At 36.0% G+C, this 23,018-nt stretch overlaps 2 protein-coding genes across 3 annotated transcripts; one reads left to right on the forward strand and one right to left on the reverse strand.

The window, feature by feature from the left end:
- Positions 1–3,477: 3,477 nt before the first annotated feature.
- On the reverse strand, positions 3,478–16,040 carry hs2st1a (heparan sulfate 2-O-sulfotransferase 1a). Its single transcript, XM_082172587.1, has 7 exons — positions 15,624–16,040; positions 9,315–9,547; positions 8,898–8,983; positions 7,304–7,442; positions 5,759–5,856; positions 5,520–5,677; positions 3,478–5,437 (listed from the first exon to the last, which is right to left on the reverse strand). Exons 1-7 carry the CDS (start codon positions 15,745–15,747, stop codon positions 5,211–5,213), a joined length of 1,065 nt encoding a protein of 354 aa, XP_082028713.1. The 5' UTR covers positions 15,748–16,040; the 3' UTR covers positions 3,478–5,210.
- Positions 16,041–16,580: 540 nt separating this feature from the next.
- On the forward strand, positions 16,581–22,719 carry selenof (selenoprotein F). Of its 2 annotated transcripts, none has more exons than XM_082172588.1 (5): positions 16,581–16,709; positions 17,759–17,926; positions 18,612–18,675; positions 18,912–19,075; positions 20,339–20,374. In XM_082172588.1, the coding sequence occupies exons 1-5, from the start codon at positions 16,605–16,607 to the stop codon at positions 20,357–20,359; spliced, it is 522 nt and encodes a 173-aa protein (XP_082028714.1). In that variant the 5' UTR covers positions 16,581–16,604; the 3' UTR covers positions 20,360–20,374. The 2 variants fall into 2 exon arrangements, with proteins under 2 accessions (XP_082028714.1, XP_082028715.1); XM_082172589.1 differs by lacking the exon at positions 20,339–20,374 and adding an exon at positions 22,053–22,719 and having other exon boundaries at positions 16,582–16,709; positions 18,912–18,961.
- Positions 22,720–23,018: the final 299 nt, after the last annotated feature.

Consider the following 23,018-nt stretch of genomic DNA (forward strand, 5'->3'; position numbering starts at 1 on the left):
TTAAGTTTAGAAGAAGTGCCTCACATTTCTTATTCGGAGTCATTTACAATGGAGCCTTAATCACCCAACACCGGCACACACACACAGCGTCATGGCCAAATCACTATGAAAAGAAACCTTGACAGCAGTCTGATTGGGAGATAATAGAAAATCATCCGTGAGAAAAGGATCCTGCCTTTCTTATCATCTGTCTGTCATTTAGCCATGATTACCATCAGATTAAATACAATCAAAGCAGTTTGGTTGAAAAGTGGTAGTCATGGGAACCAAGGAAAACTGTTTATCTTAATTCAAACATGCGCACTCTCTAGATTACAGAGATGTAGGAGCTGAGAGGGAGGAAAGAGGGTTGTGTTTGTTGGCTTCTGTCACTCATTATGGTGTATTATGTCACTATTCAATGCAGAAAATTAGGCTCTGATGACATGACAAAGACTAAGAGTAGCTTAGTGTTGATATATGTGCTGTTTGCTTTGAGGAACTAAAACCTAACTTCAGGTTTGCTGCTAATATCTGCAAACTGCAATCTGTTGTATGAGAAAAGTGCATTATACTACCATTAAAAAACCTGTTTAATTTACATTCTAAAAAAAGAAACGCACAGTCAAAGTACAGTGACAATGTTTTAGGTGTTACGAGATGGCATATTGGTGCCTGTATATTTTACAATTTTAACCATACATGTTATTGAGATATAAAGTTAATATAGGAATCTACTTGAACTGCTTTTTACCTTAACATGTATGTTAAAACAGGTGGCACAATAGAAAGCCACATGATGAATTCAAGTTCATCGTACATGGCCTGTCCAAGAAACATGGCCAATACTCGTATATAGACGGTCATACACACAACGACAACACACCATCAGGGCAACACACATAACACTATAATGAAATAAACAATAACTGAAAATGTGATACAAAAAAACAACTCATGTACAACACTGATTATCAAAAATAAGAAGAGCAAAAATTATGTACAATATAATCACTGTAAAAAAAAGTCACTGCCTTCAATTTTTAAGTTCAATCAACTTGGATGTTTAAGTCATTTCAACTAAGTCATTACATTAAACTGACTTTTTTTTTAAAATTGTTGAATTTTGTATAACATAATTTTTTTTGAAAATTGATTAACCTATTTTGATGAGTTAAAGCAATGTAAAAAAAATTGTCATAACTTATTGATCATATTTTTTTTGCATGCAGGGACTTCTGGGAATGTCCTTTTACTGTTTTTCACTGTAAATTATAATTGTAATTCATAGTTTTTAGTATTATAGTATATTACAGTAAAATTACATATCACGTGATGTTAAAATAATTCGATTTTCAAGGTCACTTACAATTTCAATACACTTTCTTTCTTCTATAAAACGCACACATTTTTTTTTAACAGTGCACAGTAAAAAGAGACATATGGACACATGAACATGAATTTGCATGAAGCCAGACTAACCTCAGCACAAATGTAATTATCAATGTACATGAGCTATTATTTTTTTTCAGCTCTTATTGTTGGTTTTGCCTGACCCCCCACCCCCACCAACACTGGATCATTATGTTTATGCAATGAGGTCACAGTCGTTGATCTAATGGTAGAGCGCAAAGTTTGAAATGTGTGTGGGAGAGGGGGCGTAATGGAAAAATAAATAGTTTTCTCCACATCTCCATTACTTTAATTGTTTACTGAGCAGAGGCATGTTGTGATGTTCCAGGTAAAGCACAGGAGTCACATTAACAAAGAGTGTGAGCTGTCTGACTCTGAACATACAGTTAGATAAACATCAGATGGAAACCGTGAGACAGAGGCCTCATTATTTAGAGCCGGATGTCTTTATAGCACAAGATTTTCATTATTGCTCAATAATTAAATCTGCGAAACATTTGACAATGATGTGCGTTTCTGTCCTGGTGATTAGAAGAACATTTCCAAACAAATCTACTACATTAGCCTACTTTAGCTGGTTATTTTAATGAAACAATTTCCTCTAATTAATGTATCCTTTCCCCACTGACTATAGCCAACAATTATGATGTTCATTAAAAATGAAGGGAAGCTGGACTGTCGATCAAACACATAAAGGGATTGTTTGAAAGGCCCTTTATTTGTTGCTGTGACAGCTCAATCACCCATCATGATCTAACCGGGGGGAGGTAAAAACCGCCAACAATGACCATCAGAGGCTACAGACAGCCCTTCATTTGAGTGCTAATTAGAAAAATTATATCTCTGAAAGGCAGCCTGGTATCTGTTCCCAGTGTGTTGAGAGAGACAAGCTGAAGAGACAACAACGAGTTAATAGAAAAATTAATTATTTACACTATTGTCTAGGCCATGCCATTGAAAGAATGTCTCAATAATGCTTTAATTGTGTTGCTGATTACATTTCCACTGAGATGGACTCAAAAGCATATCACCCCTCTGATGTTTATTAATTGTATGTGCCCTGATGAGATAACAGGGATATTGCACTGGTGCACATCACTTCTTGAGCACATCTCCTGGGTTCATGTCAGCGGTGAGCTCCTCTGTTGAAGAAGAGAGGTTACAGACCATTGGGTCATACACAGTTATTTTAGATCAAAGAAGTTTATGGTGGTTAAAACATTTTTTTGTTGTTTTTTTTTCATTCATCAAGGATGCATTAAAAATATTGGCCTTTGAATCTAAAGGTGACCTTGATACCAATGTCATTTTTAATACACTTGCTTGAGTGTGAACATGAATGTGTTTTCACATGTGTTAAATAGCGCCACAATGTCATACGCCTTGAGCAGAATGATGGTTATGTCGAGCGCTACCAATCAAAAGTTTGGGGTCAGTAAGATGAGATTTTTTTTTTTTTTATATATTCAAGAGCGATGCATTGAATTGCATCAATAGTGACAGAAAAGACATTTATAATGTTCCAAAAGATTTCTATTTCAAATAAATGCTGTTCTTTTGAACGTTCTATTCATCAAAGAATCCTGCAAAAAAATTTAAGATGGTTTCCACAGAAATATTAAGCAACTGTTTTTAACATTGATAGTAATAAGAAATGTCTCTTCAGCAACAAATCAGCATTTCTGAAGGATCATGTGACACTGAAGACTGGAGTAATGATGCTGAAAATTCAGCTTTGCATCACAAGAATAAATTACATTTACAAATTGTAATATTTCACGATAGTACTTTCACCACATTTTTTATCACATAAATACATGAGACTTCTTAAAAAAAAAAATTTTTTTTAATGGTACCGATCCCAAACTTTTTAACAGTAGTATAGGTTTAATTTGTGTTTTTAGTTACAAAAAAGGCAAAGCATATTAAAAAATAAACAAATTAAGTCTAATATAATTTTCTCATATAATGAATGCACTACTTCTGATGGCCCTCCATATATTTTAGCTTCTCCTTTGTTTTTAATACAAACAGACTGTACCATTTTATCAAAATTATAATGATAACAGAGAAGAAGAAAAAAACTAAACAAATCAAGCTCTTTTTATTAGCTGACATATTCCAAAATCAATCTGTTTTTAAATCTACCTCAACAATGCCAGCAGAAAAGAGCAAAGCTCCTGAAGTCTCATTTATTTAAAATGAAAAAAAGAAAAAAAAAGAAAAAGAAAAAAGAATAGAGCAAATACAGGCTCACATGGTGGCACTGTGAAAGAAAGATAGTAAAACTGATAGCTATAGCTACTCTAATGTTTCATATACAGTACAGATTGGTTTTGATTACCTAAAAACATTCAAAAGATGCTGTAAAACCTTAAAATAAATTTTTTTTTTAAGTAGCAAGTGATCATTTGTCACAAAGACCATATTGTTCTACTCATATTTTGTCTTGGAGATTTTAGAGGGAAATGTGCAATGCAACACCCATTTCATGCACAAACGTGTGGATAGTAAAGATCATGTATATAGAAAAACTGAAATTGTATAATAAACCCGAGAGACAAATTTCCATTTTCAAAAAGACATCAGTTCCACTCTTGAAGTACTATTAACAACGCAAGCAATTTCATATGATGGTTGCCTATTTCCACATTGATGTTGATAATGGCAATCTATGCAACTGTACCAACATTTAACCTTCCAAAACAATTCCTCACCTTTTTACACGCTGATATGTCAAGTCATATTTACACTGGCTGTAATAACAGCTCTGTGTCATAGGGGAAAAAAGGCACAGTCTCAATCAGTTCAATTAACATATTTAAAGTCTATGATCTTTAAATCATAAAGCAGCAAACTAATGGTATTTTGCCATGAGAGGCTTGACAAGTCTTTGAAATAAAGTATGTTTGAACAATATGTATAAAAATAAAAACAAAAAAACAAACAAACAAACAAATTCAGTCATAAAATAATATGTCAAATCAAATCAAATTTAAAGACCCAAATTTGCTGCTTACCACGAACCAGTAACAGTACAATGATCCACACGCAGATCTAGTCATTTTTGTGTTTGTTTTTATCTTCAAATTCTTTATCCTTCCACATTTTAATTTTTGGTCCAACTGTAACTGTAATGACCAGTATTTACATACATATTAGATAAAAATATATTTTCTGAAATTGCTGAAAAACTGCAGGGATGAACCCCAGGCAGAAGGTTCTGATTTGAAAATGGCAAACAGCAATTGTGGATACATTTTGAAACAAAACAAATCTGATCTGCCATATTAAAGGCAAGATATATGCTAACAACGTAAAATACATACATCCACATCACATCGGTGTATTTCCAATACATTCCATAAAACCGTATTTTAAAAGTCCAAGAAAAAGTACTCATTTTACTATGCTGACAAAAATACTATACTTTCTCAGCTTGATAAAGAACTTCAAGAATGTTTAGTAGTCATCTGTACTCTTTTTACACTTTAAAATAAGATGTAAAAAGCACCAAAACAGCATCAATCGGTCAAAAAGTAAAAAACAAATCAAAACAAAACAATAACCATTAATGTATTAAATAAGGATCAAAGAAATGTGACAGCACCTGTATAAAACCCAAATGGCAGAAAGGTGGTGGTTGTCTTGAATAATGAGACGAACAAGACTCCCCAAGACTCTTTCCTGTGGCACATACTAGATTCAGCTGTTTGAAATGTACATATCCAGATGGAGAAGAGTCAGGTAGAATACACATATCAATGTAATGTGTCCTCCTCCAGTGTTTCCGACCACAGCATACAGCGTTTATGGTCTCAGGTAGTCTTTGGGTAGATTTTCTCGTAGAAAAAGTTCTGTGCCAGTAGGTAAAGCTCTCCATCTTTTTCTCTCACTGCGTGAGCCCGAACGTACTGGAATTGCTCTAGTGCAAACTCATAAAACTCATTCTCCATTTTCCAGATGTCTGACTGCTGCAGTCTGGCTATAGACTCTTTAGTGGGTGGCTTCTTCTCACTCGTTTTTCTTAGGTGCGATTTCTTCCCTTTAAAAATAGACAAATAAAAGTTGATCATTTTAGTTTTAATGTTTTACATATTCACTTAAGAACTTACAGTGCATCATACCTGTCCGAAAGAGCTCTGTGGCCCCTTTAAAAAAGCGAGGAAGTGCCGCCTCCAACATCATAACAAAGTCTTCCAACTCCTCTGTCACCCCAACTAGCATATATTCATTCACCAGGTTGTATTTGGCTTGCTCCAAAGCCCATTTGCTGCCAATGTTCCTGTAAAAAAATTATTAAGATGTAACAAGAGTCCTAAAAGTGACATTCCCGAAATACGCATAAAGACACTGAACGGCCTACCAGCACTCAGAGTAATGACCACAGAAGAAGGGAATCTGAAGCCACAGCTTCTCTGGAGCACAGTCAGATCCTCCAGCAGCAACACACTCATCAAACGTCTGAAACACACGCAGATCGTACTGTTTACAAATAGACTTTCTGGGTTCAATATTTGATAAGACCAAAAGTTAAGCTCAACTGACAGCTGTGACAAGCAGGAAGGGACCGAGAGCCGTGGGAACAGAGCGAGTGTTAAAAGGCACACTATGCAGTTTCCGTTTTTATCAAACAGCGACCCCTAGAGTCGCTGTAGAGTACTTGTATTTAACGTTACTGTCGTAAATACCACTCACGCAGAGCCGTCTCTGCACTCTTCCGACCGCGCTTTCTTCGTCGACTCTGCCATGATTCATGTCTGAAATGTGTGCTAGTGTCTTCCATAGAGGCTGCTTCATATGTTGTTGATGCATGTGACATCGTGCCGTAAAGCAAGTCGTGATTCTCGCGAGATTTGTCGGGGCGCCACCTCTCAAACTTGCATTGCTGGTTTTGCCAGCGCCGATGATTCGCCCTACTACGAGTTCGTTTACCATCGAAATGATTTCAAAGCTGTTATATTAAGGTACAAATCTTGCATAGTGTGCCTTTAATGAGTGTCACCTGTGCGCCACACCAGTCTCCAGTCCCACAGAGGAGCTCCAGAAATATAAAAGGAGGAGTGACGACAGTGAAGGATGAGAGAGGACCAGGCCTAGGACTTTTATGTTGTTCTATTGTGTTTATATGCGGCAGTCGTCCATGAGGGGCTGTCGCCTGACTTTCGCTTTGTTGTTTGTTTATTTTTGGGATTTAAGTTTATGTTGAACGTTCGCCGGTTCCCGCCGCCTCCTTTCCTGAACTTGAACATTGCTACACCAACAGCAAAAAAACGAAACAAAAAAACAATTGTGGTAAAAATCATGGTTACAGTAACGCACTTACTATGGTAAATACAAAAAACAGGGCCAGCGTTAAAGAAAGTTTAAAAGCACACATCTGAATATAATTACATTTTTTGTATTCAAAAAATATTTTATAACTTTATATTATTTTAAATGGTATTTATCAATCTTATATAATAATAGATAAATAGATAATACTTATGTAATAAATATAAAAAAGTATGTTTTAAAATATGATTTATTAATACATTAATATTAACTATATCTATTAATAATATATTAATATTATTGTTATTTTATCATATTCTTTAACACCATAGCTTTTGTAAAAAATATCATCATTTATAATAAACTAATTTTGTAATTCAATAATGTTTTAAATAAAATGTATTATTAATAATATTAATAATATCTAAAGGTTAGTAATATTTAATGTATTGATAATATTATTAATATAATTATATTTATAATAATATTACTATTATTTTATTTTTAAAAAATTACTAGCACCATAACACGTTCTGTGATCTTAAACTTCAGTACCTCATAGTCATGAAATTCAGAATAATTAAAAATAGACTAAACTTTAACACTTGAACTCCCAAACCAAAAACACCAGACTCACCTTTTTGTCTCCTTGCTTTCTGCGTCGTAGGCCGGGTCTGTAGTCATCACCAAAGCGCAAGAAATAGTAGTAAGACACTAGACGCTCAATGGGGTCCCGGATAACATTTATGTAAACAGGCTTTTTCTTCACTCCAAATCTGATGAAGGGATGGGAAAGGAACTGTCAAGCACTGTATTTCATGTATCATTCCTAGTAAATACATTGTATTAGTACAGTTGGATTAAAGGTAGGGTAGGTAATCCTGTTCAGAAACACTTTTTTTTATACTGGGTGAAATGGTCCTTCCATCCTGATAGTAGTCAATACATTATGTGTTTAGAAAAAGGAATGAAAAAAATCAGACCTCTGTAGCAGCTGCAGGACAGTAAAAACTCTGACCAATCACTGCCATTCGGTGCGAATGTAAAGAACCAATCAGATGCCTTCATGTCTCGTGCCCGCCCCGAGCCCCACTGCGCGCGCTGCCCTGCGTGCACTCATCACATGTCACCGTTCCCGGAAATATTCAGCTCAAAGCACCTGCATATGCAGTCAGCGAAGGCAAACAAGGCAAAAACTACTTCCTCGGACCCTGCCCGCGCTCTTGAACGACCTCCTCTGCTTCGCCCTCAACCCCGGACCTGTCCTCGAACCGACGATGCGGTACTTGTCTCCGGACTCGGAGTGTACGTTAGTCTTCATTAGAATCAACAATGTTTTCATCATGGAAACTCTTACATGCAAAACACCGTATATGTTATGAATCTTACACGAAATTCATCTTCATCACAGTGTAACTGATGGTAATGGAAAAACGTGTATCAATGCAACCTGTTTTTAGTTTTGCCTTATAAATATAGCTCGTTACCGAATGAAACTTTACCATTATCGATATGCTAGCTTGATAGTGAGTACTAAAAGAAATCTTATTTGTTTATATTCATAGTGAAAAAGTTAGGTATTTTATTACATGTGATTCTGACATGATGTCACTGTATGTACTGCGCTCCTTCCTCTCCACTCGTCTCAGGTAATAAATGCGTCTTGTTCCAGCCTGAGCGTTTGGCGTCGCGCGTTCATGTGTTTTGGGGGCGTGGCTTTGGAAGGAGCTCAGAAGGGAGGGGGTGGAGTGAATGGAAATAATGAGCTGTGTTTATTGCAGATTAAAAGGTCTACAGTCACTCGATTTTTATATTTTCTTTTTCAGAGTACTTACATTTTAATTATGTATTGGTATATAAAGACAGTTTAAACAAATTTGGAATGTTTTTTTTTTTTGAAAAATGATTACCTACCCTACCTTTAACAGATGTTTTTGGCATCAAGGCATGATTAAATATTTACTTTTATGCATGTAGGTGCATAGAAGTATGTGAATTTGAAAATATTTGTAAAAGATACAGGGAGACCTATAAAACAGGAAACTAGTAACAATATGATTGTTTTGTTCAAAACCAGATGCTAGAAGTGTGCTGCAATTCTTTTCAGAGCCACCAGGAGTCAGCAGGATACTTCTTTTTTTTTTTTTTTTCATTGATGTACAATGCAATACAATGACCCCAACAGACTGAGGGAATTTGCACAGGGAACGATGAGAGCACATAATACACACTTGGTGAAATCCAGGAAGGAAACATGTCCGTGGTAGAACGCAGGCTTCATCTCCTTCCATAATGTCACATTCTTTACAAATCGTACCTGGAACATTAATAAATAATGTTAAAAAAATAAAATAAATCACTTAAGAACATGCTCTGAAAAATAAAAATAAAAAGTCAAAAGGTCAACCTTCTTAGAAATTCATGATAGAAATGTACCCATTTTAAGTCCCCTCAAGCCTCATGATACCATAAAGGCACCATACCATAACATCTGCTGTATTGCTCTATTAAGGGAATGCTTTGTGTAATTTAGAAGCTGTTTGGGAGAATTTGAGTAAACATTTGGATCCTTCCAGCATTATAATCTGTTGTTTGGATGGCTGTAAGCGGGAGGCACTAACAGTGAACATGCATGATACAAAACTGACCTGATCCTGAAGGGACATGACAGGATTGTTTTTGGTGGTATTGATGTGCAGCACATGGTAGTGGTTCTTGTTGCACAGGTCATAGGCAATGTTGGTGAAGGAGGTACTGGCTGTTTTGGGCACTCGGTTGTAGATGACCACCAAATCATCCTCCTTTACCATGGCCTCCTTCGCCCCCTCTTGAATGTGCCGTTGCTCAATCTCTCGTACCTCATGTCTGGCAATGGCTCGTTCTGCAAAGTATGGGGAGAGATATTTAAACTAATGTGTTTAGCCTCCAAGATCAAAAGATTATTTTTTTTTTTTGTGGCATAATTCATTTAAAAAAAACTTTCCAACAAAATAATGCAAATAAACCTGCCATATACCAGATTCATACAGGAATACTCCAAGTACTGTATGTTGAGGGAACAGAACTGTAAAGAATACTAAATCAATAATTATATCCTAAAGGAAAATATGTCTTTCATTATATTTCTGCACAATGCATAATAATTATACAATTATATTATAATAATACATTTCTTTTTTTTTGACAAAGGTAAAAGAACACCTAATTTTCCAGAATGGTCTATTTATATACTGTATTATTTTTATATATATATTTTTTTTAATCTTTTTATATATTATACACAGCAACACTTAAAAATGTTAAGCAGCAACAACTGTTTTCAACATTGATAATAATAATCAGAAATGTTTCTTGAGCAGCAAATCAGCATTGAATGATTTCTGAAGGATCATGTGACACTGAAGACTGGAGTAATGAAGCTGAAAATGCAGCTTTGCATCACAGGAATAAAGTACATTTCTAAATATATTCAAATAGACAACATTTATTTTAAATTGTAATAATATTTCACAATATTACGGTTTTTACTGTATTTTTGATCAAATAAATGCAGCCTTGGTGCTATTAGAGTAATGCAAAGTACAGTGAATTCATGAACAAAATGTAGAGGTTGAAACAGAAAGGTCCTATGGCCTTGTAATCCTCGTGAGATCTTGAGATAGAACTTTTGACAGTATTCACGACGCGGTGACAGAAGTGTGTGAATGTGAGCTGGGGAACGGGCAGCTGCTACCCTGAGGTGATGATGTCAAGCCAACCACGGCACATTCCCGCTCCGCTCCGACTGCTCTCGAGTCTCTAACCATCACATGTGGACAACTGGCATCGCCCATGACAACAACTGTTGCTATGCCATATTATGATGTCAGACTCTCCCACGACAACAGAGAATATCTTGTCACTCATGCAAAAAGCATTTTGTTATTTTAAAATTGTGAGAGAAAAAACCTAGATAATAAGAAATTTGCCTCTGACCTACATTTTTTTTTATACTTGTTTTTGTGTGTGCTGAGCTGTAATGGAAAATGTTTGACTCTGAGGTAAAAGAGTCGTCAGGGTTCAAGCATTTATGGGTAGACGTGACTGTTTCACCATCTCATTACGGGTGCAATACCCAGCCTAATGTAATAATTTAATTGCACGTTAATGAGAAAAACACCCTGAACCATTGCCTATTTCATACAAGATGGACACACAACTGCTGCTTTATGCTGAATGAAAGCGCTCATTTAAAAACAGACAGGCGGCAAGAGGGCCCTCAGGCTGACTGTGTGTAACTGATGCTATGACTGTAGACATTCACTTCTATTGGCCTTCACACACCGCCTTCTCTAATAAGCACATCTTCACAAGTAACTTATTAAATCTTACTGTTTTTTCTTGTACCCTGAAAACATTACTTAAAATTCATTTTTGCAGTTGCTTTAGTGTTTTTCGAGCAATTTACATTTAAACTTTCCCTAAGAAAAGTAGCCTAATAAATATACTAACAAAATAAATAACAAACCAATAAATAGCCTAATAAATAACAAACCCAATACTCAAAAACACATGAAAAAAGAATGCAATTCATACATACAATGTCTTGAATACATCTCTACTTAGATGATTATGTTTATAAATTCTAAATGATTTATATTTGGTATTTTATTGGGGACATATTATTGATTCATGATATTTGTGGGGGGGAATTATTATTCATTAAAATGTAAACTTTTGTCAAAAGCTTTAAAAAAAAAATCATAAAAATATGACATGTGTAAGCAACGATATTTAAAACTTTTTTTAAATCAAAAATATTGTTTGCTTTTTTGTCACTGACCCACTTATACATTTAGAGACAATACAAAGATCTAATACAATTCATGATGTGAAATGACAGTGCAAAATCTGAGTGTCTTGTTCCAGTAAAGGTCAAAAATAATAAGATGAGCGAATGAAATTGAATATCTACAAGTGTCAAGCTGTTCAGGAGGGGAGGAGGATTTATGGCAGTCAGCTGCCAAACCTGACGAGTTATACTCTGACTGATGTCTTTTCAATAGGCTACTTCAAATCAGGTTACAGTCTTTCCTTAGATAGAACAAAATAAATCCAGTCAGATTTCCCTCTGAGAGTCTCTACAACATGGAGGTCACTGTGGGGTCATTTTTATGTTCAAGCTTGAAGAAAGTGACATTATCATGCCACAAAAACATTTACAGCCTTGATAGAGTAAAGGCTGATTGAGAGAAATGCAGTGCGTACCAATTCGCATCCTAAATAGTATTCGAAAATAGAATTAGTACATAACAAATCGTAGTATGTTGAACATAGTGTTCCAAAGATACCCGGATGGTCTACTATTTCCGGTCAGAATCCGAAGTGCAGATCGATGCACACTCTAACGGCTAATATTGCCCACATATTGTACCTATTTATGCAGATTCGGGGTACGGTTCATCCGGAATAGTACAGCAGCATTCACAATCACAATCACATCATGCAAATGTACCGAACTCTGACGTCAATCGAACCCGGGTGCATGCGCACTAAAAGTGCTAGTGTGAAAGCACTCTTAAGTACAAAAGAAAAACGGACATGAAGTATGTCCTGTGTACAAAGAGGCCATAAAAATCGACTAAGAAATGCAGGCAGATGTATGCCTCTGGTATTCAAGGGGGCTTTGAAGTTTTAATAAATAGTTAGTAAAGCATTAAGTTTATAATCTGCCCCAAGTTATGTACCATCTGGTTATACTTAGTGAGATTTGCCATGCATAAGTAAGATTAGTATAAAGTGTGAGCACATTACCACTCATTTTTCAGTTTGTTTGACCATAGGTTGAAATGATCATTATCACATGTAGACTAAACGGTATTGATTTGTCTTTCAGTTGACTCATAAAATTAATTTTTACAATTTACATCTAGAGGTATTAGAAAAATGTATGCAACAACTTGTAACCCTGACAAAACTCAATGTCACATATTTGGTTTAGGAAAGATTTTTGTATACTTTTATTCAGGAAGGATGCATTAAATTGATCAAAAGTGACACTAAAGACATGTATCAGAATACAAAAAAAATGTATCACGGTTTCCACAAAAACATTAAGCAGCACAACTGTTTTCAACATTAGTAATGAGAAGATATGTTTCCTGAGCACCAAATCAGAATGATTTCTGAACGATCATGTGACAATGAAGACTGGAGTAATGATGCTGAAAATTCAGCTTAGCATTTTAACATATATTCAAATAGAAAACACATTATTAGTCACATTATTACTGTTTTTACTTAATTTTTGATCAAATACAGAAACTTGATCAGCATAAGAGACTCATTTAAAAAAAAACATCTTACCAACCCCAAACTTTTGAACGGCAGTATATAATATTTATTAGTTTGATAAATAAATGAAACAATTATCATAAACACATACACTTTTAAATTTTACAAACATTTTTAGTATGTATAAAGACTACAATAAGTATTTGTTTAGTTTATGTCATCCACTGGATCTGAAACCTTTTCAACAACTAACGGTGCTTTCAAAGTCTTTAAGCTTCATAAACACATGGCTATTTTGGATCTAAAAATGTACAATAGTCAATGTGTTGGTGCCAAGCTATAAGACATGGGCTTATGTTCTTTCACAGCCTCATCAGGGCTAAAAACAAAACCAATTTGAAGCGTGTTTAAAGGGAATCCCAGAACTTCCATTAGCAAATGGCAAACTACTATCAGGTTAGATATCAAATAACTTTTCCGATGCTGATGAACCGTGAAAGTGTATGTCAGCTGCCATCATTAGAGAAAAACGGAAAGATAATAAATCAACATTTCAAATCGATGTGACACATGAAAAATAGTCCGAAAAGAAAACACTCCTGAAATTGAGGCACATAAAACAGTTTACACTTGATATGTACTAAAGACCCCATTTGTTCACAGTCAAACAAGATAGGATGACGGTTTCAAAAACATCAATTTATGCAGTGCAAAGACTGACAGCTTTCTCCAGGTCTAACCAGATGGAAAACCTTCCTCTCACCTTTCTGCCTGTTAACGGCTCTCTCATATAGCTATTCATACAGCAAAAACCTGTTGGTTGATGTAACTCAGCGTGGATGGTGGGAACCAGCTAACCTAAACAACAGCTTGCCAATTTTTAGTGGAAAGCATTAGCCTATAATAACTTGAGTATAGCACAGATATATCTCTGTGAAAGTGCTGTGAAACAGATATGATGATGCAGAAGTGATGTGTTACAGTCAAACTGGTGTAGCATTCAGAATAGCCTGTACAGGACATGAAATATAGCCCATATCTGATCGCTCTATAGGCATGTGCGTTTGACATGTCTCATTAGTTAGACATGTGACCTGTGTTTGGAATTACAGAAGCACTCAACCAAAATACAAAAGCCCAGTATTGACAAGTGTACTTCACAGATTTTTAAAATAACTGATCTTGTTCTTTTCAATCGATTAGTTGTAATGAGGAGAAAACATTGTAGATAATTACAACATCGTCAAATATTTATAAAAACATTTATTATATCATTTTTAATAAATCTGCCAAAATCAGTCTTCATCCTGAAGATCCTTGTCTATATTTCAAGTGCTTCACCATCTCACTCAGCTCTTGTGAGGTAAAAACGAAATTCTTCTTAAGCGCAAAGGTCTATATTTTCTGTGACACACACAGCCATGCTGCGCAAGCTCTGTCACATACACTACCCTTCAAATTTTTTACATTTATTTTATTTTACACACTTTAAGCATTATCGTATCGCATATCGCATTATTTAATGGGTTAACGCATATCGCATTTTTCTTCAATATCGTGCAGCCCTAGTTTTAATGTTTTTGAAAGAAGTCTCTAATGCTCACCAAGGCTGCATTTCTTTAAAGAATAATATTGTGAAATATGAATACAATTTAAAATATCTGTTTTCTATTTGAATATATTTTAAAATGTAATTTATTCCTGTGATGGCAAAGCTGAATTTTCAGCATCATTACTCCAGTCTTCAGTGTCACATGATCCTTCCAGAAATCATTCTATCTATTTGCAGCTCAAGAAACATTTCTTATTATTAATTTTTAAAAATAGCGGTGCTGTACATTTTTATAAATCTTTAGTAACACATTTTTACTGTCAATTTTGGTTAATTTAATTAATTCTTGTTTAATTAATGTCTTGTTAGAAAAAATATTACTTTTTTAAAATTATATATTTTTTTTTTTTGTTGGAAATTCCACTCATTTTACGTAGGTCCTGTTAATAACAAGACACATCAGAAAAACTAAAGGGCTATTGGATTTAATATGCATTTATGGTGATTTTATGTAATTTCTCCTGGCTTTTGTGACAAGAAGGTGAAATCAGTTTGAAAGCACCATGTAGTCTCAAATCTCAATTCATTAATTCATTGTCAATATTTATAATAATTAGTGCTGTCATGTTGTTATATTGGACAATGTTATATCTGACCCATATTGAGTGAGGGGAAAGGAAAAAACACACAGTAACTCTAGCAGGAGAATCCTGCCAAACATGTTGAATAGATGAATCCCAAAAAATGTTGCTTGTATTTTCTTCAGTTGATTAATAGCCTGTTTTGTCCCAGTCCTTATAATCTGTTCTGATACAATAGTTCGATAGTGCAAGTCAAGAGATACATGCTTAACACTGACGTAGGAAAATATCCATTGCACAACTAGGTGAGTCAAAACTGATATTGGATCTTGCTTGAATGAAAATGCAGCTGCTGCCTGAGACATGATGGACCATGTAGTCCAAACATACCCACGAATGCCCATTACCTCCCTCAAAACAGTACTGAGGACACAAATCACACATTTATAAAGTTGCTTAATGATCATGTTAACAAATTGGAGCAATACGACAGACTACGCTGATTTTTAGTCAAGAAATTATTTCAAAATACTTCATGGAAAGACTCTTACCCAGCTTCCCCCGTGACTCCTCAAGCTTCTGAATTTGGTTTTCCAAAAAGATCATCGCAATGGCGAAGGCCACCAGAGCCAGGAGCTGAAACTTCGGCGGCATCTTTAACCTTAAAAGCCCCATCAAAAAATCCAGCACAGGGAGGACATACCGTGACCGAGAACTTTATGACACAGTTCTATGGATGCAACGAGCAGTGCTGTTATTTTATGATCCCCATAATCAGTCCTCGAACATAAACACAGCGAATTGCACTACAATGGACGCTTACTATCCCAACAAAAACGGTTAGGCTTATATTGTATACTTTGCTGCATGAATCAGAACAGCTCAGACTCTACCGTACTTGAGTAGCAGCTGTAGTGTACGTTCAGTTGTTGTTAAATCCTGGGAAGTAAAGGCACGTGTTAGTGCGCATGCGCAATCGCCGGGTGCGTTTGACGTCAGGCGGTCAGCTGTCGCTCTGGAGAATCTCACTTCACTCCTCTACATTCACTGTCTTTACAACAATACGTTATTTTTACCTATAATATATTGGTATATTTACATATACCTGAACGTGTATACATGCAGATATTTTCAGTTAAATATTTTAATATTTATTGCATATAATTAAGCAAAAGCTCACCTATAAAATAAATCCCCATAAAGCTATATTTCATTAATCGTAATGTAAGTGTTATTTCATACACTTAAGTCTTGTGTGGAGAAACAAAATATGCATATAACACATCTTTCATGCCATAAGGGCTTGTTGAATAATGACAACGTTATGCCGGTGTATCTTATATAAAGAAATTCAGTCACGTTTGTCCAAAAAATGTTCAAGCCATTGTACTTTTAAAGTTCAAAAGTCAAATAAAAAAGAGGTTCTAATCTCCCTTTCTTCCTTAATTAAGGTAACACTTATGATTATTATTAATAAACTGATATTCTTTGGTTATGCTGATACTTTTATTAATAAGCTGTCGGTGTAGCAGATGTGTTTGACGCACTTCCTGTTCCTGCTGAACCCAGCGAGAGGAAAAGAAACACTCATGGCGGGGGAAGTGTTCCTGCTTTGGTTACTGCCGTTATTACAAACGGTAGGTTAATGAAACACATCTGTACACTTTCATCTTTGAAAGTAGATATTCAACAGTGACAAGGAATCCACATGTCTTTGTAAAATCTGGGCTATTTACGTTAAGTCGATGGTTAGCCGGCTCGCTAATGTTAGCTAATGACGTGGCCCAACTGGCCGAATCTGTAAATAATGTGAGGGAAATCTTCATAATATCGCAGATTACATTTCTACCCTTGACATTGACTAACTTGACATTGACAAAAAATGAGACAAAGTTTTTTTTTGCATAAGTTAATCTGTAATGATTCGATTTTAAAGCTGTTAACTAGTAACTTACCTGCAAAAAAAAAAAAAATGAACGAGTAACGTTACATTGCATACATTAGCATGGTTATTTAGCTTTCAAAATTAACATTACAGTAATGTAAAATATGTATTCCTTTATGTTTACACAATTCTTCCCTCTCTTGGGGATTTCCCGAGATCAGCTGGGCTTGCATTCGTAACTAGGAAGCAAGTTCACCAAGTGCTATTCTACATTTGTCCTATGTAGAGAAAAAATGCCTTACGGTCTTGTTGATTATATTAAGAAAGGACAATATTATGGGGTATACAAAATTCAATTCAATCACGTTCCAGGTTCAAGCTATTGTTAAGCCTTTGCAATTCAAATAAAAAGAATTTCAATCCTTGATTGGTTGTGCTTTTTCTTAATATAAACTTAAAGAAATACATTTTTATTTATTTATTGTTCATAACTAGGAAGCAAGTTCACCAAATGTAGAGGTGAGATGTGTCACTCACCAACTATTAACAGTACACTCTTGTTATCATAGCTGTAGTAGCCAAAGGTTGCAAATTCATGCACCTGTCCTTTACCCTCCATTTGCCTTTTTCTTTGCAAATTGCATTTGACGGTCATTAAAATCAAAGTGAACAGCTGAGAATTTCCAACAGGTTTAAGATGTTGACATAAAGGTCAACTGCTGTTAGTGCTTAGAGAATTACATCTACTGCTTGTTTTGAGTGTAAAGTGTCTAAGTTGTGGTGTCATTCCTCTCGGCTCAGCTGTCGTCTTATGGAGCGGAGCTGTCCTCCGAGGCGTGCAGGGAGTTGGGCTTCTCCAGCAATCTCCTGTGTAGCTCCTGTGACCTCCTGGGTCAGTTCAGCCTGAACCAGTTAGACCTTCCATGCGGCCAGTGCTGCCAAGAGGAGGCTCAGCTGGAGTCTAGGAAGGTGAGTTCTGCTTCTGTGCCAAATGACAAGGTCATTTCCAACAGTGAACACAGAGTGCTGGAGCTTGAAAAATGGGTGAAACTTTTTGTCACAGCACAAACATTTATGGCGCTTTTCCACTACACAGTACCAGCTCGGCTCGCCTCGACTCGACTCGCCTTTGTTTGGTTTTCCACTGTGTAAAAGTTGTACCTGTACCTGCTCCCAGGTACTTTTTTTTGTATCACCTCCGGCGAGGTTCTGAGCGAGCTGAGGCGATACTAAAATGTGACGTGAAAACACGGCAGACTACTGATTGGTCAGAGAGAATCATCACTATTCACTGCGTCATCATTGCACGCGCCAGACGGAGTATCCTGAATAAAAAACAGCACAAACAAAAACGGCATACACTCGATTTCCTCCATTGTCCTGTGTGTGTGGGTAGCGGGTGTGTGTCGCGTAGAAGATTAAGTCACAGCAGTTTCCTGCGGCGTCGCTATGACGACCAGGTACTATTGCGGAGGTACTATCTGCAATGGAAAACGGAGCGAAAAGCGAGTCGAATTGAGCTGGTACTGGTAGTGAAAAAGCGCCATTAGATGCAACGAGCTAAAGGCCATGGTTTGCTCTCATATCACTTGACTTTAAGTCATTATATATTCACCCATATTAATGTGCATTTGTCATTTGATTTCTTTGACAGCTCTACCCAGGAGCCATCCTTGAGGTCTGTGGATGAAAATTGGGGAGGTTCCCTCAAGTCCAAGGTAGATTGAGGATTTGGCCTCAAATATGAGTAACTGCTACTTCAAACTTAATATTTCTTGTTGATGATTGTTCAAAAATGGCACAGCGATATAGAAAAATAACCCATGTTTATTTGGGTGTTTTTTTGTAGCAGCTGTTACAACAATTCAGCTGTTGTGTAGCACAGACTTGCAGAGTGTTTGCTTTTGCACACTTGTTACAAAGCAGTGATTTTTGTGACCATATTTCCCTTCAGCTTTTGTCAGGAGTGACAAGCCAAAGATGTTCAGGGGGCTTCAAATCAAGGTAATTATTTTTTGCAAAATATTTAAGTTATTAAACATGGTCATGGACATTATATCTATTAAAAAAGTTATATGTTCAAAACGTTTGGGGTCAGTACGTTTTATTAAAGAAGTGAATGTCCGGGTTGGGGTTAGGAATGGGATTCGCCAGTCAATTGCGTCATATCCGCGTTACCCTCGGTTTCCGCTCGTACTGCGTGGAGTCCTGGACAAATGCGGAAGTTGTAGGCCTAGTTGTAGCGTCTATCAACCAACAAACTTTAGCTTGTTTCGTGCTGTCGTTATGGAACACAATTATTATTTACTGATTGCAGCTGGTTCTGTCGACAAAGCATGCTTAATTTTATATTTTCCAAATGTAGCATTCGGTAATAGTTATGTTTATGCAAGGAAAGTATTATTGCTTTAGGTTTGTGTTTAGTTTATTGACATTGTTTATCACGTCTGGTGTTTATGGCCATGTAAATAAACATAGCATGTGTTATACATAAGGATTAATCAGTATTTTGGCAAATGATGTGGGCATGTTCGAATGTACTTTTACAACAATTGTTTAGAACACGTAAAACTGCGCAGCGTTATCACAACAATGAATTCGACAAATACAGTAACATCTATGATAACCAATTTAGTATTAAACCTTACTTTTCTTGCTGTTAATTTATTTTAATGAAATAAAAGTGTGATGAGGTTCAAGAGTCAGGAAGAAGACGGGTCGGCGTGACTGGGACTCGTACTTTATTAAAACAAAACAAACAAAAGTCGCGTACAACGCGCATTCACCGTGGCGACGGCACAAAACAGTTCAAAAATGAGAGCTCGGATCCACCGGTTTTCTTTCTCTGCGTCCAATTTTCTCTCCAGTCTCTGATTCCAGCACGGTCTCTCCACGCCAATAATACTGCAAAAAGACACAGGTGTTCGTCATTTGCACTTGACCTACTTACGTCCCGCTCGTCTTGTTTCTATCTCTCCCGTTACAGACCGCGCTGAACCACGCCCCCCCTCGCCACAAAAAGCATGTCATTAAACGCAACATTTAAAAAATAGAACATCCATGAACATGATTTTTCGATTCCCGTCTGACTGATTTACATCCACGGTGGAGTTGAAAACAACAGTTCCCATCATTCTACGCTCCTTTACATCGTCATCAAGCTACGCCGTTGTTGTTGTTTGGAATGTAGCGCCCTCTAGCGGCAGAAAATGTTGCATAATATTGTACCTTTAAGTAGAGGGTTGGTTCTTTCTTTTTATACATTGCATGTTCAGATATTCATACAACAAAATATTCTGAGGGCCATGATATTTTTGTGAAAATGGTAAAAACAAAAAAAGGCTGTGGCTGGCAACTTAAATCCGCTGGCAGGAAAGAGTTAATGTATTTAAAAAGAAATGAGTTATTTTAATGTGTAATATTTCACAATATTACTGTTTACTGTATTATAATTTTTTAACAAGTAAATGCAGCCTTGGTGAACATTAGTGTTGTTTTTGGCGGCCTGTTTTACTTTTAGTTTTAGTCTAGTCTTTGTGTCAAGCTGTCGTTTTAGTTTTTATTAGTTTTAGTCACGTTCATACTCTTTTTAGTCTAGTCTAGTTTTAGTCGACGAAAACTGATGACATTTTAGTCTAGTTTTAGTCGACGAAAACTGATGACATTTTAGTCTAGTTTTAGTCAATGAAAATTGTATTTTATTTAGTAATGCAATTCTATTTAACCCAGTCAATATAGTATTTCAAACAAGGTTATCTTATTATATTTAGGGCTGTGTCGGTGGCAGTTTGTTGGTAATGGACCAACTACCAGCGGTGGTTGGGGGGGTTGTTTAAAAAAAAAAAAAAAAAAAACTCGTTTTATATTTCCACACAAAGACGCGTGATATAGCCTACCACAATGCGCTTTGAGAGGGATGTGGGACACGAGCAGGAAAGAGTCCATCGATCTCTTTTCTGATATCTTCATGTTTTCAACTTGATGTAAAATGGTCTGAAGAGCGAATTTTATCCTCCACAAGGGCGAGATATTTAAGCTATGTTTGAGATTGCGCTGCCAGAGAAAGTGAAACAAAAAATCGCCCGCGCGTGTGAAACGCGCTTTACAACTAAACTTGACGCGCCTTACCATGTCTATAACAAGCACAAACTGTAGAATTTGACATGCAAGTACAAATGTAGGCTATCTGTCCTACAGCATTTTCTACTTTACCACAGTAAAGAATACGAATATAATAGGCCTTATTAAAAGCGAACCAATGAAGAAACGTTTATAATCCCCTTAGAAAATGGGTGAGACGTGAGTGAAGATTTGGGAAAAGAAAGAGATTCCATGCAGGGATGAGTCACGTTTTTTGAATATTCGATTAGTTTATTTAATTATAGAATATCGAATAGGTTGTGCGATTATTCTTTAAAATAAACTCCATGTTTTCTGTGCTGATGCGGTGGTGACGCGTTCATGTAACCAGAGGGTGACGATTATGAATGTGTCAAATATATCAATGAGACATTTTAATGGAATAACTAATGGAATAATATTGTTAAATTTGCTGATAATCGGGTGACCAGATCGCAAACCAGAATTTAAAGCCGACAACGCTATGGGTTCACGCCATAGACAGTAGCTATATAAACGGGTTCACGCACAACTCTCTCATTCGTCGTGACGTTATAACATTTCGTCTAGTCTCGTTTTGGTCAACGAAAATGAAGAGACATTTTAGCATAGTTTTTATTTTGTTAAACCACATTTAGTCTCGTTTTTATTCGTCAACGATATTGCATTATACATTTATTTTAGTCATCGTCACATGACCAGCATTTACGTTGCGTCTCGTCTCGTTTTCGTCAGGTGATAAAGGTTCGTTGACGACAATATTTCGTCATAATTTTCGTTGACGAAAGCAACACTAGTGAACATGAGACTTCTTTCAGAAACATAAAAAAAAAATCTTACAGGCCCTAAACTTTTGAACAGTCGTGTGTATATTATTTGGTTTAAAAATAACAATATTTGTCAGAAAATTGTATTAATATTATACGTGGCTTAAACACTGGTTAATTCTAGATGGCTTTTTTTGCATTTCTTCCAGTATGTGAGAGGCTCGGACCCTGTACTAAAGCTGCTGGACGATAACGGGAACATTGCTGAAGAGCTCAGCATCCTCAAGTGGAACACAGACAGCGTTGAAGAATTTCTTAGTGAGAAGTTAGATCGAATTTAGAGTCCCCGTTTCATATTTAAATGCAGATTTTCTGATTTTTTTTATATAAATCTCAAACTGAATCAAAGGACCACTATTAATTTTTGTGCTCAATGATTGACGTTAAAAAACATACATTTGAATTGGTTTTGTTTTAAGTAAAAGCCGTAGCTTCTGGTTTGAGTTTAATTTATCAGGACATACTGTACTTATTTTGAGTTGATGTTTCTGAAACATTTTGTTTTTGAATTGGTTGACGTGCTGAGGCCTTTTATACATCTTGTGTCTGAGTGAAAAGAAGTGAAGCGTGTTGAATGTGCTGGTTTGGTAAAGCTTGTCTGACTCAACGTAGCTCATGCTTTTGTAGATTTGCACATTAGTGAAGGCCTGACAGTAAACCAGTCCCTGGGATGTGAGGCCTGAAGACCCTGTGTAACTCTCTTAGCATGCTGTTATGGTGGAAATCTCCAAGATCTACCCCAGTATGAGAAGGTGGAATCTGTTCATTTAAATGTTAAATTAGTGCACGCACAAATAAACCTGTTTTTCATATGAATGTTTTTGTTTGACTTTTTACATTTCATAAGTAAATGTGTGAATGGTTTAAGTGATATTGCTGTTCATGATAAACAACTAGATTTAATACTTAAATCACTTCAAGTGTTGTTTCAGGGCATTTTGGAGAGGTGTTTAGGTAGTTCTACTGTGCACTGATGAATGTCAAAATGTTAGTTAACTAGATTTTATTACAGTGTTAGTTAATTAGTATAATTCTTTGTCAAACCTTCCTCATATAGGGTGTTCCTCCAATATACAGACATTTGGAGCAGTAACATTTTGTCCTGTGACATTTGT

Source organism: Leuciscus leuciscus (assembly GCF_965113295.1).
Source record: "Leuciscus leuciscus genome assembly, chromosome: 6".
In the NCBI taxonomy this organism is placed as follows: domain Eukaryota; kingdom Metazoa; phylum Chordata; class Actinopteri; order Cypriniformes; family Leuciscidae; genus Leuciscus; species Leuciscus leuciscus.